Genomic DNA, 19,085 nt, shown 5'->3' on the forward strand with positions numbered 1-19,085 from the left:
ATTCTCCACAAGGTCTTTTTTTTCCCCTTTTTACAAAAATAGAGTTTTTCTTCCCCTCCCACCCCCCCTTTTTTTTGTCATTTTGTTTCAGCTTCCAGCCCTAACTCTTTCCCACCCCACCCCCCACAGCCCTGTTCCTCACATTTTACTCAGGCAGGGGTTTGGGGAGGGGGGGGTATGCGGGATGCCCACACCCCTCTTCACGGTTTGCTTTATGTTTGGGGGGTGGTGGTGGTCAAATGTTTAAACCTGTTCCCTCCCTCGTCTCTCCAGGCCCATCTAAGGTATTGGGGAAGCCTGGGAAAATGGGGGGACCTGGGAAGGCACCCCTTGACCCCCCCCACCAATCCATCCCATGTAGAATGGTTAAGGGAAGGGGGGGCGCTCAGTTTCTGCTTTCTTTTTAGCCAAAAAGAGAAAACCTTCCCCTCCCTACCCCATGAGTCAGAGGAGAGTGAACAGCCCAGCCTGAGATGGGTGGGGGAGGGAGAACAAGGTGGGGCGACTCCTTCCCCTCCCCAGGGAACCCCCCAGTTCCTTCCAGACCCTTTGGTCCCCGGAGGGCTCAGCTTTAGTGGGCTGTGGCTTCCACAGAGATGTGGGTCTGCCTGGACTGGCCTCTCTCTTTCTCTCTCTCTCTCTCTTTCTCTCTTTCTCTCTCTCTCTCTCTCTCTCTCTCTCTGCTGCCCAGGGAGGGGAGGGCGGCGGCCGGGCAGGCTCAGGCCTTGTGCTGTTTGCTGGTCTTGAAGGACACCTGCAGGACACGCTCACCCAGGCGGTAGCCGTTGAGACTGGCGATGGCCATGGCCGCTTCGTCGTAGTTGGTCATGGTGACAAAGCCGAAGCCCTTACACTTGTTAGTGGTGAAATCGCGGATGACCTTGACGTTGGTGACCGCCCCGAAGGGCCCGAACAGCTGCCACAGCACGCTCTCGTCGGCCTCGGGTGACAGGTTGTACACGAAGATGCACCAGCCGGCGCCTGCCGCACCCCCCGACAGCCCCACGCCCGCCAGGCCGCTCATGCCGTCGATGGCGATCGGGGAAAACCTGGCGATGAGCGACAGGGGACTACTTTGGGGGTCACGCGGGCTCTGCCCTGACCCCCAGCATACCTCTGACCCCCCCCCTCCCCACTGACACCATCGGGTGGGGGGGGCTCCCTGCTGGGCCTGCTCTGTGTCACCTTGCATCTTATGGATGGTGTCAACCCCTAACCCACATCTGGCTGTCAGCCCTCCCTCCCCCCTCCCTCCCTCCCTCCCTCCCTCCTCCCTCTCCCTCTGCACCACTAGTGGACCTTGAACTCAGGGCCTCAGCACTGTCCCTTAGTGTTTTCACCCAAAGCTGGCACTCAACCACTTGGCCCACAGCTCCACTTGCAGCTTTTTGCTGGTTAGTTTGGAGAGAAGAGCCTCACAGATTTTCCTGCCCCAGGCTGGCTCTGGAACTGTGATCCGCAGATCTCAGCCTGCGGACTAGCTAAGGGAGTTTGTTGAGTGAATGAATGAACGCCCTCGAGGATGAAAAGACCCAACTGGTTCTCCTCATCCACCTCCCTGGCTCTGTGGGTCTCGGGATTAAGAACCCTGACCTGGGGGGGGGAGGGGGAGAGGGTGTGGAGGGAGAGGGACGAGAGAGGCCCCAAGCCAGGGTCCCCCCCCAGGATCCCCGGGGGAACCTGTCACCACACCAGGGATACAGACCATGGAGGGGAAAAGGAGGAACCACCAGGCCCACCCCAAAACTTGGGGTCATTCTACTTATCCAAAGATCACCAGTAAATGAAATAATAAATGAATGAATGAGTGAATGAATGAACGAGGGCGAGCGGTGGATCTCAGACCTCATGGGAAAACCGTTAGGGCACCCTCTTTTCCTCCCTGCCTCCCACCTTTCACCCCCTCTTCCTTTCCCTTGCTTCTTTTTTTGGAGGTTCTGGAGATGGAACTCCAGGACCTCTGGGCAGGTTAGGCCAGGGCTCCTCCGCGGAGCCACGCCCCCGACCCTGGTGCGTGGCCTCTCATTGGCTGGGAAAAGGGAGTGGGAGGGGCCACCGTTGACCACGCCCCACCAGGCCTTGCCCGGACACCTGCCCGGGCTTCAGAGGCCGCCGCCCCGTGGAGTCTCTTAATGACCTCTCGGGTTGGTTCTGGGGTGCGGCAGGGGGGTGAGGTGCGGGGGGGGGGGATGGGGGAGGGACAGTCGAGGGGAGGGGACAGCAGGGTGGGGGCACTGTTACCTCTTGACGCCGTAGGCCATGTTGAGCAAGTTGTCCAGCCTGCGGAGGGAGGAGCGGTGGTGAGGGGGGCTGGGCGCCCGCCGGACACGGCCTGGCACGGCCCCGCCCCGGGCCCGCCCCGCTGCCCCCCCACCCCGGCCCTCTCTGGGCCCCAGGGACCCCCTCCGTAAAATGGGGACAATGCCAGCTCTGTTCTCGTGGGACTGCTGCGCGGAATAAATGAGCCGTGTCTCCTGCGACTCGGTGAGGGGCCTGGGCATGTGTGGGGCGGTCACCGAAGGGGAAACCGAGGCAGAGAGGGGCGAGGCCTCCTGAAGGGAGCGCTCGGAGACCGTGCTTTCGTTGGACCTCCATCTGATTCCTGTTGTCTGTTTTCTTTCCATGCCAGAAGTGGGGCCTGAGTTTAGGGCCTGGGTGCTGTCTCTTAGGCTTTCTTTATTTTCACTCCAGGCTGGTGCTCTACCGCTGGAGCCACAGCTCGCTTCTGGCCTTTTGCTAGTTAATCAGAAATAAGTCTCATGGACTTTTCCTACCCGGGCTGGCTTTGAACCTCGATCCTCAGATCTCAGCCTCCTAAGTAGCTGGCCACTGGCACCTGGCTCCCTCCCTCTCTTCTCTCCTTTTCTTTCCTTCTTGTGGTTCTAGGGTTTGAACTCAGGGTCACAAACAGGCGCCATACCACTTAAGCTGTACCCCTAGCCCTTTTTGCTTTAGTTGTTCAGGTAGGGTCTCTACCAGCTGAGATAGTGTCTGCCCCAGCTGGCCTGGCTTGATAATCCTCCTACCTCTACCTCCCAAGTAGGTGGTATTAGAGGTAACCTCTACACCTGACTTATCTGCTGAGATGGGAGTCTCGGGACCCCTCCGAGCCTGGAACCCACGGTCCTCTCCATCTGTGCCTCCCAAGGAGCTGGGATTATAGACATGAGCCACTGTACCCAGCTTCTCAGATGTGTCCCAGCACACAGTGGGTGCTTTCTTTCTTTCTCTCTCTTTCTTTCTGTCTTTTTTCTTTTCTTTTCTTTTTAAGTCCGGTCGTGGGGCCTGAACTCTGGGCCTGGGCGCTGTCCCTCAGCTCTTCAGCTCAAGGCTAGCCCTCTACTACTTGAGCCACGGCGCCACTTCCATTTTTTTCTTTTTTGCTTATGTGGTGCTGAGGAATCAAACCCACAAGCATGCAAAGCAAGCGCTCTACCACTGAGCCACCTTCCCAGCCCTCTTTCTTCCTTTCTTTCTTTTTGTTGTTGTTGTCAGTCATGGGGCCTGAACTCTGGGTCTGGGCGCTGTCCCTCAGCTCTTCAACTCAAGGCAAGCACTCTACCACTTAAGCCACAGCGCCACTTCTGGTTTTCTGGTGGTTTATTGGAGATAAGAGTTTCACAGCTTTTCCTGCCCAGGCTGGCTTTGAACCGTGATCCTCACATTCTCAGCCTCCTGAGTAGCTAGGATGACAGGCGTGAGCCACCGGTGCCCGGCTAGTGGGTGCTTTCTGCATAGGAGGGCTTAGCTTTGATTCTGCAGGCCTGGGGCACCTGGCCCGGGGACCTGGGGTGTCAGCCATGCATGGCAGAGAGCTGGCTCACCGGAAGCGCTGCGTCTGATGGTGCAGAGGGCCTGCGTAGCGCCGGGCTGAGGATTGGTAGAGGTGAGTGAGCAGGGCCTGGCCCGTCTTCTGACTCGGGTTGTTGGCAAACTTGACCGTGATGGGCTCCACAGCGCCCAGCGGCTTCTGCCCGTTCAGTCCTTTGATCGCTTCTTCGGCCTCGATCCTCTTGTCAAAGCGGATGAATCCCACGCCCCGAGACACACCTGGTAGGGGTGGGTGTGGTGAGCAGCCGATCCCCCTCTGCTATGACTGTCTCCCCCCCCTTGGCCACCATGCCAGGCCTTCCTCCCCCGCTCCCCAAACCCCAACACTTACCTGTGACCTGGTCCATCAGGATACGAGAAGTAATGATGCGCCCGTATTGGGAGAAGAGCTGTTCCATTTCTTTCTGGGTCATGGTCTTTGGAAGCCCGCTGACGTACAGGTTAGCGTCTCGGATGGAGGCGGAACTTGGCCTGGCATAGGATACCTGGGGGGGGGGGGGCGCAGCAGGTGAACGCCCCTGAGTCGTGGAAGAGACTGAATGGGACGTGAGCAAGGAGATACGGCTGTGGTCGTGCAGAAAAGGGGTTATCTGATGGGGGGCAAAGGAGTCATAACTCTGGGGTAACAGTCTCTAGATTTAGGGGGCTGGCTTGGGAGACCTAGGAATGCCCAGCTTGCTCTCCATGCTTTTTGTCTTCTACTTTTTTTTTTTTTTTTTTTGGGTGCTGGTAATTGGGGCTTGAACTCAGGGCCTGGGTGCTGTCCCTTAGCTTTTTCTCTCTAGGCTGGTGCTCTACCACTTGAACCACTGTTCCCCTCTGGCTGTTTAGTGGTTAATTGGAGAATTGGAGAAAAAAAAAGTCTCGCAGACTTTCCTGCCTGGGCTGGCTTCGAACCACGATCCTCAAATCTCAGCCACTTGAGAAAGTAGGATTCTAGGGGTGAACCATCAGTGCCCAGCTCAACACTTTCTCTCCCTCTCGGTTTCTTGTGAATATGCAGATTTAAACTCAGGATCTTCCACACTCTCACTTGGCTTGCTAGCTCAGCTCGATGCTCTGCATGCATCTTGATGCTTGCATCTAGTCTTGCTCCGTGTGTGTGTGTGTGTGTGTGTGTGTGTGTGTGTGTGACGCACACACCTGGCCCCCCTCCCATGGCTCTGATCCAGCCTCCTCTGTTCTCCCCAAATCTGTCAGGCACAGGCGGCCTCAGGGCCTTTGAACGTGCTCTTCTCTCTGCTTGAACTTTCCTTCATCTTCTCAGTTCTCCAGATCTCAGCTGAAAAGTCCTCCCTGTGCGCCTCCACCTCCGCTCTGCCCTCCATTCCAAACTCTATGACTCGTCCTGAATACGTGAATGACACGTATTCTGGTCCAATCATTGGGTTCCTATCATTCCTGAGGGCCCAATGGCCACAGACAATTACTCGGTGGCTGCCTTAAAAAATGGTGGCCGTGGACAGTTATTGCACAAGAAACACTGGTGGGTATTGTGAAGTGGGGAGGGGGAGGGAAGAAAAGTCCATTTACTGAGCAGCCAGTGTTCTGAGGCCCATCCCACGATGCAGTTATCAGTGTCAGGACACGGGCTCCGAGGCCCGCCCCCGAGTGCTAACGGGGTGCCCTGTTACTGGCATGTGGGGGGAATCATGGTTGCTGCCCACATCTGTTTTCTATTCCTTCTCAATTGGCCTCTGGCTGGCTGGGGAGGGGGCTCGAGGGGGAGGGGGCTGGCTTTTGTTTCAGGGTGGTGAGTGCTGAGCAGAACTCCTGCCTTAGCAATACCTGCCAGGTGCCAGCACCTCACGCCTGTAATCCCAGCCAGCCCAAAAAGGTAAGCCCCTGAGCCTTATTTTTTTTCCTGGTCCTGGGGCTTGAACCCAGGGCCTGGGCGCTGTCCCTCAGCTCTTCAGCTTAAGGCTAACGCTCTACCACTTGAGCCACAGCACCACTTCTGGCTTTTACTGCTTATGTGGTGCTGAGGAATCAAACCCAGGACCTCATGCATGCAAGGCAAGCGCTCTACCACGGAGCCACCTTCCCAGCCCAGATCTCAGCCTCTTTAGGGGCTAGGAATATAGGTGCCCAGCATGAGTTACCAGTGTCTGGCTCCCTGTGAGAAACAGCAAAGGGCTGGGAAGATGGCTCAGTGGTAGAGCCCTTGCCTTGCATGCATGAGGTCCTGGGTTCGATTCCCCAGCACCACATAAGCAAAAAGAAAAAAAGACAGAAGTGGTGCTGTGGCTCAAGTGGTAGAGTGGTCTCCTTGAGCTGAAAAGCTGAGGGACAGTGCCCGTGCCCAGAGTTCAGGCCCCACAACTGGACCCAAAAAAAAAAAAGAAACAGCAAAAACCCAGAAGTGGGGCTGTGGCTCAAGTGGTAAAGCACTAGCCTTAAGCTGAAGAGCTGAGGGACAGCGCCCAGGCCCTGACCTGAGTTCAAGCCCCAGGACCAGCACACACACAAAAAGCCAGGTGCCAGTGGCTTCATGCAATAATCCAAGCCACTCAGGAGGCTGAGATCTGAGGATCACAGTTCAGAGCCAGCCTGGGGCTGGAAAGCCTGTGATGCTCTTTATCTCCACTGTAACTACCAAAAAGCTGGACGTGGAGCTGTGAAAACCTAAGGGAAAGCACCCCGGCCCTGAGTCCAAAAGCCCTAGTTCCTGTAAGAAATAAATAAATAGGGGGTTGGAGGTGTGGCTCAGTTGGTAGAGCACCAGCCAGTGAGCAAAAGTGTCATGTACCAAGTCTGAGTCCCAGTCTCACAACAGCCAAAAATTGATAAATAAATACACATAATAATACACATAAATTGGTAAATAAATCACAGCTCTGTGTTTGGTTTTTTTTTTTTCTTTTCTCCCCCATGTGACTGGGTGGGTCACATCTGGGGATAAGGAAAGATCAGTTAGATCCCTGAGTTCCAGTAGATCTCTGTCTCCCCTGCATCATGGTGGCACTGGGATTTGAACTCAGGGCCTTGTAGGCAGGCCACACCTCTAGCCCACAGAGTTGGCTGTCAGGGGGACTTTAGCAGCCTCCTTGCTGGGGGTTTCCTGAGGACAGAATCTAGATTCTTTTCACAGTACGACAGGCCTTCATATATCCAAGGGCTTGTGGGTAATAGGGTCAGCCCATTGGGCCTGCCCCATGCCCCAGCACCGCAAGGCACCGCAGTGCTGCCCCGGCGCTGATGGAACAAGCCCGCAAGCACGCCACACTGCCGCCTGCCAGAGCTGACCATAAGGCAGGGAGGAACCCCAGTACTGGGGCTGGGAAGGTGGCTCAGTGGTAGAGCGCTTGCCTTGCATGCCTGAGGCCCTGGGTTCGATTCCTCAGCACCCCATAAGAGAAAAAACCGGAAGTGGCGCTGTGGCTCAAGCGGTAGAGAGCTCGCCTCAAGCTGAATTGCTGAGGGACAGCGCCCAGGCCCAGCGTTCAAGCCCAGCACGGGCAAAAAAAAAAAAGAAGCCAAACCTACCACACACACTGACCTCACATGGGCCCCACCCCAAATCGGGCACAGGTAGACACCCCCACGCAGCATCACCCTGACAGACACCCCAACACCCTGTCACATCCAGACACGCCCACGGGGAGGGGTCCCCTCAGGTCACAGCCTGAGCTGGCAGAGATGGTGTCACAAATACTTCAGAGCTCACACATGGGGGGAGACACACCCTAAATCTGAACTCACCAGAACCCCCCCAGCCCAGGACAGCAGCCACTGGAGGCCACGGCTACCCGTGGGTGGGGAATGAGGGGGGGGAGGGGGGCGCCTCCGGATCAGCATTGGAAGGGAAGAGATTTCTACACCTCTGCGCCCCTCCCCATGCCCAACGGGGACAGATGGGACGTTTCCCTGCCTGGCCTTTTCCCCCCAGGGTCCATGAGCAGATTTGTGGGGCGGAGCACAACGCCACCTCCCCCCTACACCTCCAAACCTAGAGAGGGGGTGTTTCCATGGTGATCCCTCCCCTCCCCAGGGAATCCGGGCTCCCAGGGTCCCCAGCTGCAGCTGTGGGGAGGGGCAGGGGTGGGGGAGGGGCCACCCCTAATCCCGCCCTCCTGAGGCCCTAATTAGGCTCCAGATGGCAGATGGGTCCCTCACCCACCCCCCCATTTCCAGCACAAAAGCAAAGAGGGATAGCTCATGGGACACCCCCCCCCCCCCATTCCCACTCCACGCCCTCCCCCTCCTCAAGACACCATATCCCACCTCTGGGGCCTGACTCATTTTTTCTGAGTCTCCAGAAAACAAAAGGCTTCGATGATCTTCTCCTCCCAGCCCCGCTCTCCCCCCACACTGACGGGTGAGGAGACCGAGATGAGGGAAAGCCAAAGCCAGATGCAGGAGGGGGCCGGGGCATCTGGGGACACTCACCTTGATGGTCTTTGTCTGCAGTTTGAGGCCGTTCAGGGTGCTGATGGCTTTGTCTGCGTCGTTGGGGTCAGAATAATTCACAAAGCCATAGCCCAGGCTCTGCCCTGTGGTGTGGACAGGGGGGGAAATGACCCCACTGTCAAACCCTGGTGAACCCCACCAAGCCCCACCGTCCCCCAGCACCAAGTGCCAGCAGTCCCCGTGGCTCCTGTTCACCCCCTACCTCCTGTGAAGTCCCCCAAACCTCCTCCCTGCACCCCCCCCCCCCCCCCCCGAGGCCAGGCACACCTGTAATCTTGTCCCGCACCAATTTGCAAGACTCGATGTCCCCGATGCTGCCAAAGAGACTCTTGAATTCGTCCTGGGTCATGTTCTGCGGCAGGTAGTTGACGATGAGGTTGGTCTTGCTGTCATCAGTGGCTCCATTGGTACCGAGGAGTGGCCCGTTGGGCAGGGCTGGGCCGGCCGGCCCCCCCCCCCACCTGAGACTCCATGGCCCCCAGTATCTGCTGGAAACAACAGGTGCCACCCGCTCACCGCCCAGTCCAAACACCGGGCACGGCACAGACAGCTTCGGAGACAGTGAGAGCGCGTGGCTAACGCCTGTAATCCCAGCTCCTCAGGAGGCCGAGACTTGAGAATCAAGGTTCCAAGCCAGCCCAGGCAGGAAAGTCTGTGAGATTCTATTTTTTTTTTTTTTTTTTGCCAGACCCAGGGCTTGAACTCAGGACCATGCTCATTTTTTTTCTTTTTCTCTTTTGCTCAAGGCTAGCTGGTACTCTACCGCATGAGCCATGACTCCACTTTCCGCTTTTTGCCATTTCATTGTAGATAAGAATCTCATAGCCCAGCACCGGTGGCTCACGCCTGTCATCCTAGCTACTCAGGAGGCTGAGATCTGAGGATTGCCATTCAAGGCCAGTGAGGCAGGAAAGTCCATGAGACTCTTTATCTCCAGAAGTGGTGCTGTGGCTTAAGCAGTAGAGCGCTCGCCTTGAGCTGAAGAGCTGAGGAACAGCGCCCAGGTCCAGAGTTCAAGCCCCATGACTGACAAGAGTCTCATAGACTTTTCAGCCTGGGCTGGATTTGAACTGCGAATCTCAGATCTCAGCCTCATGAGTAACTGGGATTATAGATAAGCCACTGGTACCTGGCCTAAAAACTGTTCTTAATAATCTCTTTCATTCATCAGGAAGTCAAAAATCAACAAAGCAAGAAAAGGATGAACGGCCGGGCAGGAAAAGTACATGAGACTCTTAGCTCCAATAAACCACTCAAAACCGGAAGTGGCATTGAGGCTCAAGTGGTAGAGTGCTGGCCTTGAGCTGAGGAGCTGAGGGCCAGCATTCTTCTCATGTCACTTCAAGGTGAACAGTATATTACCTATAAATAGTGTGTGGACCAGGTGCCAGTGGCTCACACCTGAAATCCTAGTTCCTCAGGAGGCTGAGATCTGAGGATCACATTTCAAAACCAGCCTGGGCAGGAAAGTCTGTGGTACTCTGTCTCCAACGAACCACCAGAACACCAGAAGTGGAGCTGTGGCTCAAGTGGTAGAGCGCTCGCCTTGAGCAAAAGAAGATCAGAGACAACATCCAGGTTCAGACTTCAAGCCTCAGGACTGGCACGTGCATGTGTGCATGCGTGCGCGCACACACACACACACACACACACACACACACACTTAAGTGGGAAGTGGAGATGTGGCTCAGGTACCATCTTTAAACACAAAAAGCTAAGGGACAGCACTCAGGCCCTGCAGTTCAAGTCCCAGTAATCAGCACAGAAACGAAAACAAACAGAATACCATGTGTGGGCGGAGGCCCTGGCCGGGTGGAGAGTCCAAGGGAGGCAAATAAATAAGTACAACACAAAGTTGGCGTGCTACAGTCTTGGTCCCAGTGTGGCTGGAGGTGAGGGGGTGGATCCTTGAAGAGATGGGGCTTAGCAGGAGGTAATTAGGTCATTTGGGGCATTACCCTTGGAAGAGATTAATGCTCTTCTCCTGGGACCTTGGTTAGTTCTCTCAAGAGTGGGTTGTTTTTGGAGGAAAGGATGCTACAGATGGAAGCCAGGGCTCCTTCATGTTTGGCTTCTTACAAGCGGGGTGCAGGTGGCTCACGGGTGCAGGTGGCTCACGCCAGCCCAGGCAGGAAAGTCTGTGAGACTATTTCTCTCCAATGAACCACCAGAAAACCGGAAGTGAATCTCTGGCTCCAAGTGATAGAGCACTAGCCTTGAATGAGGGAGCTCAGGCACAGTGCCCAGGCCCTGAGTTCAAGCCCCAGGAGTGACAAAAAAAAAAAAATGGGGAAAAGGGCTAGGAGAGTAACTCAGTGGTAGAGTGCTTATCTTGCATGCATGAGGCCCTGGGTTCAATTCCTCAGCACCACATAACCAGAAAAAGTCAGAAGTGGCGCTATGGCTCAAGTAGTAGAGCGCTCACAGCACCCAGATCCAGAGTTCAGGCCCCACAACCAACAGATAAAAAAAGGTGGGGAGTCTCGGTTTAGTGCCCTAACAAGATTGTTTTTTCCCTTGAGACTGATTTTGCTACGTTGTCCGGGCTACCTTGAACTTCCAATTCTCCAGTCTTCAGGCTCCTAAGTAGCAGGGCTTGTATGCCTGTGCTGTTTGCCTGACTTTACATAGATTTTAAAAGGAGAAAAAGGAAGAAAGAGCATCGTGTTTTTTATACCTATGGACATGGATTTAGGGTTAATATATAAATGCCATAAGGTATGTTCACTGATATTTTTCAAAATTAAAACCAAGACTTTGTAGGATAAAGCCAACACATGACAGTTTGTTTATATAGGTTGCTTGATTTTAAGGTTTATTTTTAATGTGTGTGTGTGTGCGCGTGTGCTTGCATGCGTGCGCTGCAGGGGATGAAAATCAGGGCTTCGCACGTGCTAGCCAAGTGCTCTACCACTGAACCACGCCCCATGCTTTTGTATTTTTTTTGTATTTTTTGTCAGTCCTGGGGTTTGAACTCAGGACCTAGGCACTGTCCATGAGCCTTTTTTTTTTTGCTAGCATTGTACCACTTTGAGCCATTGCTCTACTTTTGATATTTTGGTGGTTAATTGGAAAGAAAGCATCTCACAGACTTGCCTGGACAGGGTTTGAACCGTGATCCTCAGATCTCAGCCTCAGGAGTAGCTAGGATGACAGGTGTGAGCCAACAAAACTTGGAAAGTGTTTTTTGTTTGTGTGTGTGTGCATGTGTGCATGCGTGTGTGTGTGTGTGTGTGTGTGTGTGTGTGTGTGTGTGTGTGTGAGTATGCTGGTCCTAGGACTTGAACTTAGGGCCTAAGCATTATTGCTTAGCTTTTTCGTTTAAGGGTGGTACTCTATCACTTGAGCCAAGTTACTAGTTCTGGCTTTTTTTTTTTTTTCTGGTTAATTGGAGATACGAGTCTCTTGGATTTATCTGCCTGGGCTGGCTTCCAACTCAGCCTCCTGAGTAGCTAGGATTACAGGTGTGAGCCTCTCTTGTACAACCTGTGCAGTATTTTTTTTTTATGCTTCTTGCTATTGAATTCCACAAAGAATACACAGTTAGACTGATGAGGAATCTGAGGCTCAGAGATGTTAAGAAACTTGGGAGGTCACACAGCACTTTGGGGGTGGCACTAGACCTCAGAGGTATGCCTTTCTGCTGGGCAATGGTGGCTCTCGCCTGTCATCCTAGCTACTCAGGAGGCTGAGATCTGAGGATCACAGTTCAAAGCCAGCCCTGGCAAGAAAATCCATGAGACTTATCTCCAATGAACCACCAGAAAACCAGAAGTGGTGCTGTGGCTCAAGGGGTAGAGCGCTCGCCTTGAGCTGCAGGGCTGAGGGACAGTGTCCAGGCCCAGAGTTTAAGTCCCACAATGGAGAAAAAAAAATAAAAAGGTACACCTTTCTACTTATTACATGACATGAAAATGTAACCCCTCTGTATATCCCTTCTATAATAACAATAAAGTAAATTCTTTCTTTAAAAAAAGGTATGCTGGGCTGGGAAGGTGGCTCAGTGGTAGAGCACTTGCCTTGCATGCATGAGGTCCTGGGTTCGATTCCTCAGCACCACATAAACAAAAAGAAAAAAGCCGGAAGTGGCGCTGTGGCTCAAGTGGTAGAGCGCTCGCCTTGAGCTGAAGAGCTGAGGGACAGCGCCCAGGCCCAGAGTTCAGGCCCCACGACCAGACCCAAAAAAAAAAAAAGGTATGCCTTTCTAAACTAGAAGACTGTGCTGCCAATTCTCCAATTATGACATGTGACAGATAACTAAGTTGGCATTGGCTTTGACAACTCAACAAATAGGTTCTTTATATTCTTCGGTTGTTAGGACTGGGATTTGAACTCAGGACTTTTCATTTGCTAAAAGGCACTCTACCACTTGAGCCACGTCTCGAGCCCCCCTTGAAATAGGCTCTCACTTTTCTAAGCCAGCCTGAACCACAATCCGATTTATGCTTCTTGTTAATGGCTAGAATGCAGGTGTATCCTCCCATGCCTCGTTATTGTTTAAGATGGGGTGGGAGTGGGGGCTCAGGCATCTTGTACTTGACCTGGCCTCAAACCCTGATTCTCCCAAGCTCTATCATCTGGGTAGCTAGGATTAGACATATAGATAGATATAGATTATAAATATTATATATATATAAAATGCTCGGCTTCTCCTTAGGTCCTTGAGGCTTTGTTTTACGTTACAGCAAAGTAAAAATGCTCGGTAATGAATATCTGAAGGGTCCTGTAGAGAGATTGATTGGTAATGTCTGTCATGGACTTGAGAAGGTAAACAACAACATCTCTTTATCTTCTATGATGTCGCTGGCAAATAGGTTCGCCTTCTGAAAACCCTAGTGGAAAGAAGACGAAGAAAAAAAAAAGTGGGGGGGGGGAGGGGGGAACAAGATATAAAGAGTTGGGCACTGGGGCTCACGCCTGTCATCCTACCTACTCAGGAGGCTGAGATCTGAGGCTCATGGTTCAAAGCCAGCCCAGGCAGAAAAGTCTGTGAGACTCTTATCTCCAATAAACCACTAGAAAACCGGAAGTGGGGCTGTGGCTCAAGCAGTAGCACGCCCAGACCCAGAGTTCAAGCCTCATGACTGACAAAAAAAAAAAAAAAAGAAGAAGAAAAGAAAAGAAAAAAGAAAAAGAAAACTGAAAGTAATTGGCTAGATTCAGAAGCCACATTTCCTATCTGTGGGAAAGGTTTCTGTGCTCAATTAGCAATGTCTGTCAGGGACGCAGAAATGCCAACACCTAGCAGGTGAGCCTCATCCTAGCCTTTTCTTTCTTTTCTTTTCCTTTCCTCTTTTCTTTTTTACTTTACTTTTTTTTTTTTTTCTTTTTGGTCGTGAGTAGCTAGGATGACAGGCGTGAGCCACCGATGCCTAGCTTTTCTTTTTCCTTTTTTTTTTTTGCCAGTCCTGGGACTTGAACTCAGGGCCTGGGCACTGTCCCTGAGCTTCTTTCACTCAAGGCTAACACTCTGCCACTTGAGCTACAGTGATTCTTCTGGCTTTTTCTGTTTATATGATACTGAGGAATCTAGACAAACACTCTACCACTAAGCTACATTCCCAGCCCTTATCCTAGCCTTATCTTACTCAAAAAGCCATACCATTATTGCCCAAATATTGGGCACTACTGTGCACCTGGCACCGTGAAGACATTCTATATGAGATCACTTTTTTCTTTTCTCATTCATAACCATACTGAAAAGATGTTCCTTCCCCACCCCACCTCTATGCCCAGTACACGAGGAAGCTGAGAACACAGCTGGTTTTAAACACTGCCCCAGACCCAGGCCGTGCAGCATATAAATGGCTCACAGAAATGACAGATTTGTGTATGAGTTTTCCTGATCCAGAGTCTCTATTTCCAACACCTACTGCCAACCAACGCTGGCACCGGCTCTAACATTTGCCAGCGTTATATTCTCAGATATGCCATTTTAATGCTTCTGGGCACCTTCTCTGGTTGATGGCGAATTCCAAAATTTGGGCACAGTAGCCTGCAAAAAGATCTAAAGCTACATGTGCCGACAGCTGGGAAACATTCTGGGATCTATTAGTAATGTCTGCCATGGGCACAAGCGTGGGAAGGAGAGGCGGGTTTGTCCCACCCGTCACCATCGCCTCATCCTTTATTAGCCACCAGTGTGCCCCATTTGAGCAGGATCCAGTGCCAGGCACTGTGGGAGAAACACTTCAAGGTATCATTCTTCTTCATGATACAGACAGATCTTGAAAGGAGAAAATGCCAAACCTCAATCTGTTTGAATTTAGAGCTGTTTGGCTTCACTATGGTCCTAGCATGGGGTTAGCTCGCTGACTCCTGGGCCCAAGCAATCCTCCTCCTTCATTCAGCTTCCTGATAACAAGGAATACTGGCATGTGCCAACCGTGCCTAGCTCTAATCAAAGGGATAACTAGGCTAGGATGTGACTCAGTGGTAGCTTGGCCGCATCTGAAAGGTCCTGGGTTCCAGCCCCAGGACCATGCAAAGTGGGGTAGGCAGAAAGACACGAAAGGTCAGCTTTGTACCTCCATCCTGTCTTGGGGAATCACTCAGGAGGGGTACTCTGAGGCTCCAGAGTTGATTAGTAATGTCTACCACAGGTGCAGCAATACATGCTCTACAGAACCACATCTCACCACCCAACATTCATATCACACCAATAGCAGAAACATGTGCTGAGAGTCTGCTTGGACAGACATTTTAAAAACATTTTTATGTGGAAAACTTCCAGGTAATTCTCCCCAACGTTGAACATTCACAAGGCTTTTTTCCCACATTGAACACATGGAAAAGTTTAGAATTGAGTCTCAATTCTGAAGGACTTATGAAGGTTTGCACAAGGTCACATCTTTTTTTTTTTTTTTTTTGGGGGGGGGGTCCAGTCGTGGGGCCTGAACTCTGGGCCTGGCCGCTGTCCCTCAGCTCTTCAGCTCAAGGCTAGCGCTCTACCACTTGAGACACAGCACCACTTCTGGCTTTTTTCTTTTTGCTTATGTGGTGCTGAGGAATCGAACCCAGGGCCTCATGCATGCAAGGCAAGCGCTCTACCACTGAGCCACCTTCCCAGCCCCAAGGTCACATCTTCAGTACCACAATTACCCCACCTCACACACACAAGAAAGCAAAACTGAGTACCTACTGTATACCACACCCTAGGTATCATTTTGTATGTGTGGTGCTGGGGATAAAGCTCAACACATGCCAACAGGAGATCGACCTCTGAATTACATTTCCAGTCCCTGGTTATTGCTTTTACACGTTCTCTGCTCATTCAGGGCAATACACGTTTACTCCAAGCCAGGCACGGGGGCTCACGCCTGTCATCCTAGCTACTCAGGAGCCTGAGATCTGAAGATCATAGTTCCAAGTCAGTGCAGGCAGGGAAGTCTATCTATGAGATGTTGATCTCCAGTGAACCCAAAAAAAGCCAGAAGTGGAGCTTTATAACCACACTAGCACTCGAGTAATAGAATGCCAACCTTTAAAACGACATGTTTGCCACCATCTCCACTCCTGAACCGGCAGGTCATGTCACGCCACGTCATCTCTGTGTCTCTGGCCTTTCAACAATGGGACTGCACACAGCTGATCCATGAGTGGAGATGGATTCTGAACTCCCACTCAGACTCAGCAAGGTAGAGTTATGAGGCTGGGAATATGGTTTAGTGGTAGAATGCTTGCTTAGCATGTATGAACCCCCCGGGTTCGATTCCTCAGCACCACATACACAGAAAAGGCCACAAGTGGAGCTATGGCTCAAGTGGTAGAGTGCTGGCCTTGAGCGAAAGAAGCTCAGGGACAGTGTCCAGGCCCTGAGTTCAAGCCTCAGGACTTGCAAAAAAAAAAAAAGAGTTTTGAGAACAAGGACAACAGTACAAACTTGTTATTCCCAGCTACTTGGGAGGCAGAAAGCTGGAGGAACACAGTTCAAGGGAAGGACAGGCAGTGAGGCTCCACCGCAATCAACAAGCCAGGCAGTGACTCACACCTGGGATCCCAGCTTATACAGGAAGAATGGGGAGGAGGATCATCATTTGAGACCAGGCTTTTAAGACTCTATTAGAAAATTAATCAAAACTGAAAAAAATAAAAAAGAAATGAGGATATGTCCTTCTCAAAGATTAGATCACCCACCAAGCAAGGTGCAGGCACTGAGCTCAAGCCCCAGTGCTGCGAAAACAATAGCAAAAAAATCCTGGTGCTCATCCCTGTACGCTCTAGGTACTCAGGAGAGGCTGAGATCTGGAGGACCGCAATTCAAAGCCAGCCAGGGGAGGGGGGGGGGGCACGGTAGTCAGTGACACTCTTTTCTCCCAGGAGCTAGCAAAAAGCTAGAAGTGGAGCTGTGGCTCAAGTGGTGGAGCACCAGCCTTGAAAAAGCTAAGGGACAATGCGAGGCTCTGGGTTAAAGCCCTAGTTCTGCCTGCTAGCACGTGCGTGCACAAGGGCACGGGCGGGCACACACACACACACACACACACACTCACAGATAATGCAGTTGGCATATAGAGTTACTGGCTCCCCTCCCCCCAACTTGGGTGCAGTTAGGGAGGAGAGGGCCGGACCCAGTAGAACCAACCTCCAGATCTCCCTACCACTTCCGGTCTGAGCCAGCGCTTAAGTAGGGCTGTATCATTGTCGCCTTTGCATCCTCCAGGGCTGAGCCGGCTTAGCCCCTAATGGAGATCAGATTAGTGGCATCCACACCTGCTCAGGCCCAGCCTGCACTCACTCGGGCCCGATGGGACCTCTAAGCACTGGCAAGGAGGGACGGGAAGCCAGGGGAGCTGGGGGACCCACTCTCACGCTTCCTGCCTCCTCGCTAGGGCCCCAGGTCCTCCCTTCTTTTCCTTTCTCTCTGCTTCTCTCTCATCCCAAGCCCTTCTGGTCCCCTCTCCCCCCTCCCTCCCCCACCTGACAGATAGATTGTGCCAGAAACACACCTAACAGCCACTTTGCTCCCTGGACCCTCCTTGCCTCTGGCGCCCAGCTCTGCCCCCACCCCCCCGCCGGGTCACGGTGACAGATGCCTGGATGCCAACGACAATGGAGCATTGAGGAGCTCCACCACATGGTGCTGCCGGACCGCCCCCTCCACTCCATCCCCGGCCTCCCGCCCCGCCGGTCCCCCATGCTATCTCTGCTTGGTACCTCCTCCCCACCGCCCAGGCCCAGGCCCAGGCCCTCGGGTGACCTCTGACCACACCCTCTCCCTGGAGCATCAGCGATCCCGGTTTCCCAGTGTGTGGGGGGGAGGGGGAGGTCGGCGGAGGGGGTGGGGAGGCCGAGGGTCTCCAGGGCACCGCACTCTGGGGTTCCCAGACCCGGGTGAAGGCTCCCCTATCCAGCGGGGTCCCGGGAAGGGAAGCAACCCGCCTCGGGTGCACCGAGCAGGTGGGCTAGGCCCGGGGCCGGGGGAGGGTCTCCTTCCTCAGAGTCAGGTGGGCGGGTCCCAACGCCGAGGAGGAGAAGCCCAGGCCCGGAGAGTCCCTGCAGTCCCTTCCACCACCATCCCCACCCGCCGTGCCCGCCACTGGCACGGAAAAGCGGCCCGGGAAGAGCCCCAGGGTACAGAGACGCGCAGGCCGCGACCGAGCGACGGCAGGAGCGGGGAAGGGAGGCCCGGGCGCCCGGGACCAGACAAAGGACGCACGGCGGCGCGGGGAGCGGAGTCGCGCGGCAGGGGCGGGGGTGGGGCCGGGGGCGGGGCGCGAGCCCGCCGGGCCCCGCCCCGGGCCCCGCCCTCCCGGGCCGCCCAGTGGAAACGCGAGGACTCGGGTGAGGCCGGGTCCCCTGGGGCCCTGGGGGCGTGGCCTAGATGGGTGTGTGGGGGCGTGGCCAGACTGGGCGGGGCCGCCCGGGCGGGGCCGCGCGCTCAGGAGCTGACCAGCTTCGTAGCTGCTGAAACCACCGAGGCGCGGGGCGAGCGGTGCGGGCGGGCGGGCGCGCTCAAGGTCACCCCGCGGCCCAGAGTCCTGGCAGGGTGGGGCGCTTAGATTCGGCCCAAGCAGCTGCTTCAGTCCCTTATTCCCCCCCCCCCACACACACCCTTCCATCTCCCAGGAGGCGGGGGCCCAGGAGCCGGGAAGCGCTCTTCACCCCCCTCCCGCACCCGCCCCGCGGGCCCTTCCCTCCCCTCCCCCCCTCCCCGCAGCCCGAGGCGCCCGCGCGAGGCTACGGCCCGCGAAGAAGCACCGAGAAACAAAGGGACGCGGCAGCGGCGGCGGCGGCGGGCCCGCGGGGCCCTCGGGGCGCGCCCCCTCCTCGCCCCTCCCCGCTTGCCGCAAGGTCGACGGGGCTGGAGGACGAGACGCCCGCCTCCCGGGCGCGGTCGAGGCCTGGAGCGCCCGATCCGACGCCACCCGCCTCCCCCCAGGCTCTTGGGGATGCCGTGCCGCCGCGGCCTGGCCCCGCGTCAGCCATCGGGGAGGAGGGGGGGGTCCTGCGTCCGCCCCGGCGGCCCGCGGGGGTCTGGGCCCGGATGGAGGAAGCATCCTCCGCCGCCGCGGCCCCTCCCCCACCAGGCCTTCTGGAGACGGGGAAGGGGGGGGGCATCCCGCCTCCGGGGCGCCCCAGGATGCCCCCGAAATGACAACCTGGCTCTCCAAGGCCTCTCAGGCCAGTCTCTAAGCGCCCCCCTCCCGCAACACTCGGGGCGCCGCCCTGCCCCACTCGCAGGCCCGAGGCGCGGTCCTACCCCCCCCTCCACCACACACACCCGGGCCTACCACGGCCTGGTCCTACCCCCCCCTTCCCCGCCATCTCCGTGGAGCCTGGGTCCAACCCCTCCCCTCGGCGACAAGGGAATACCTACAGTGACCATTCTTGTGTGCCCGGCGGGC

At 54.8% G+C, this 19,085-nt stretch overlaps 1 protein-coding gene across 1 annotated transcript; it reads right to left on the reverse strand.

Moving 5' to 3' along the window:
- Positions 1 to 684: 684 nt before the first annotated feature.
- On the reverse strand, positions 685 to 18,798 carry Elavl3 (ELAV like RNA binding protein 3). Its single transcript, XM_042693645.1, is given in 8 exon segments — positions 685 to 1,070; positions 2,242 to 2,280; positions 3,825 to 4,050; positions 4,163 to 4,316; positions 8,221 to 8,324; positions 8,509 to 8,698; positions 8,700 to 8,726; positions 18,526 to 18,798. Coding segments are annotated over 8 exon segments (1,365 nt in total). The 3' UTR covers positions 685 to 718.
- Between the last annotated feature and the right edge of the window lie 287 nt (positions 18,799 to 19,085).

Source organism: Dipodomys spectabilis, unplaced genomic scaffold (assembly GCF_019054845.1).
Source record: "Dipodomys spectabilis isolate Male_0828 unplaced genomic scaffold, ASM1905484v1 ptg000173l, whole genome shotgun sequence".
NCBI lineage: Eukaryota > Metazoa > Chordata > Mammalia > Rodentia > Heteromyidae > Dipodomys > Dipodomys spectabilis.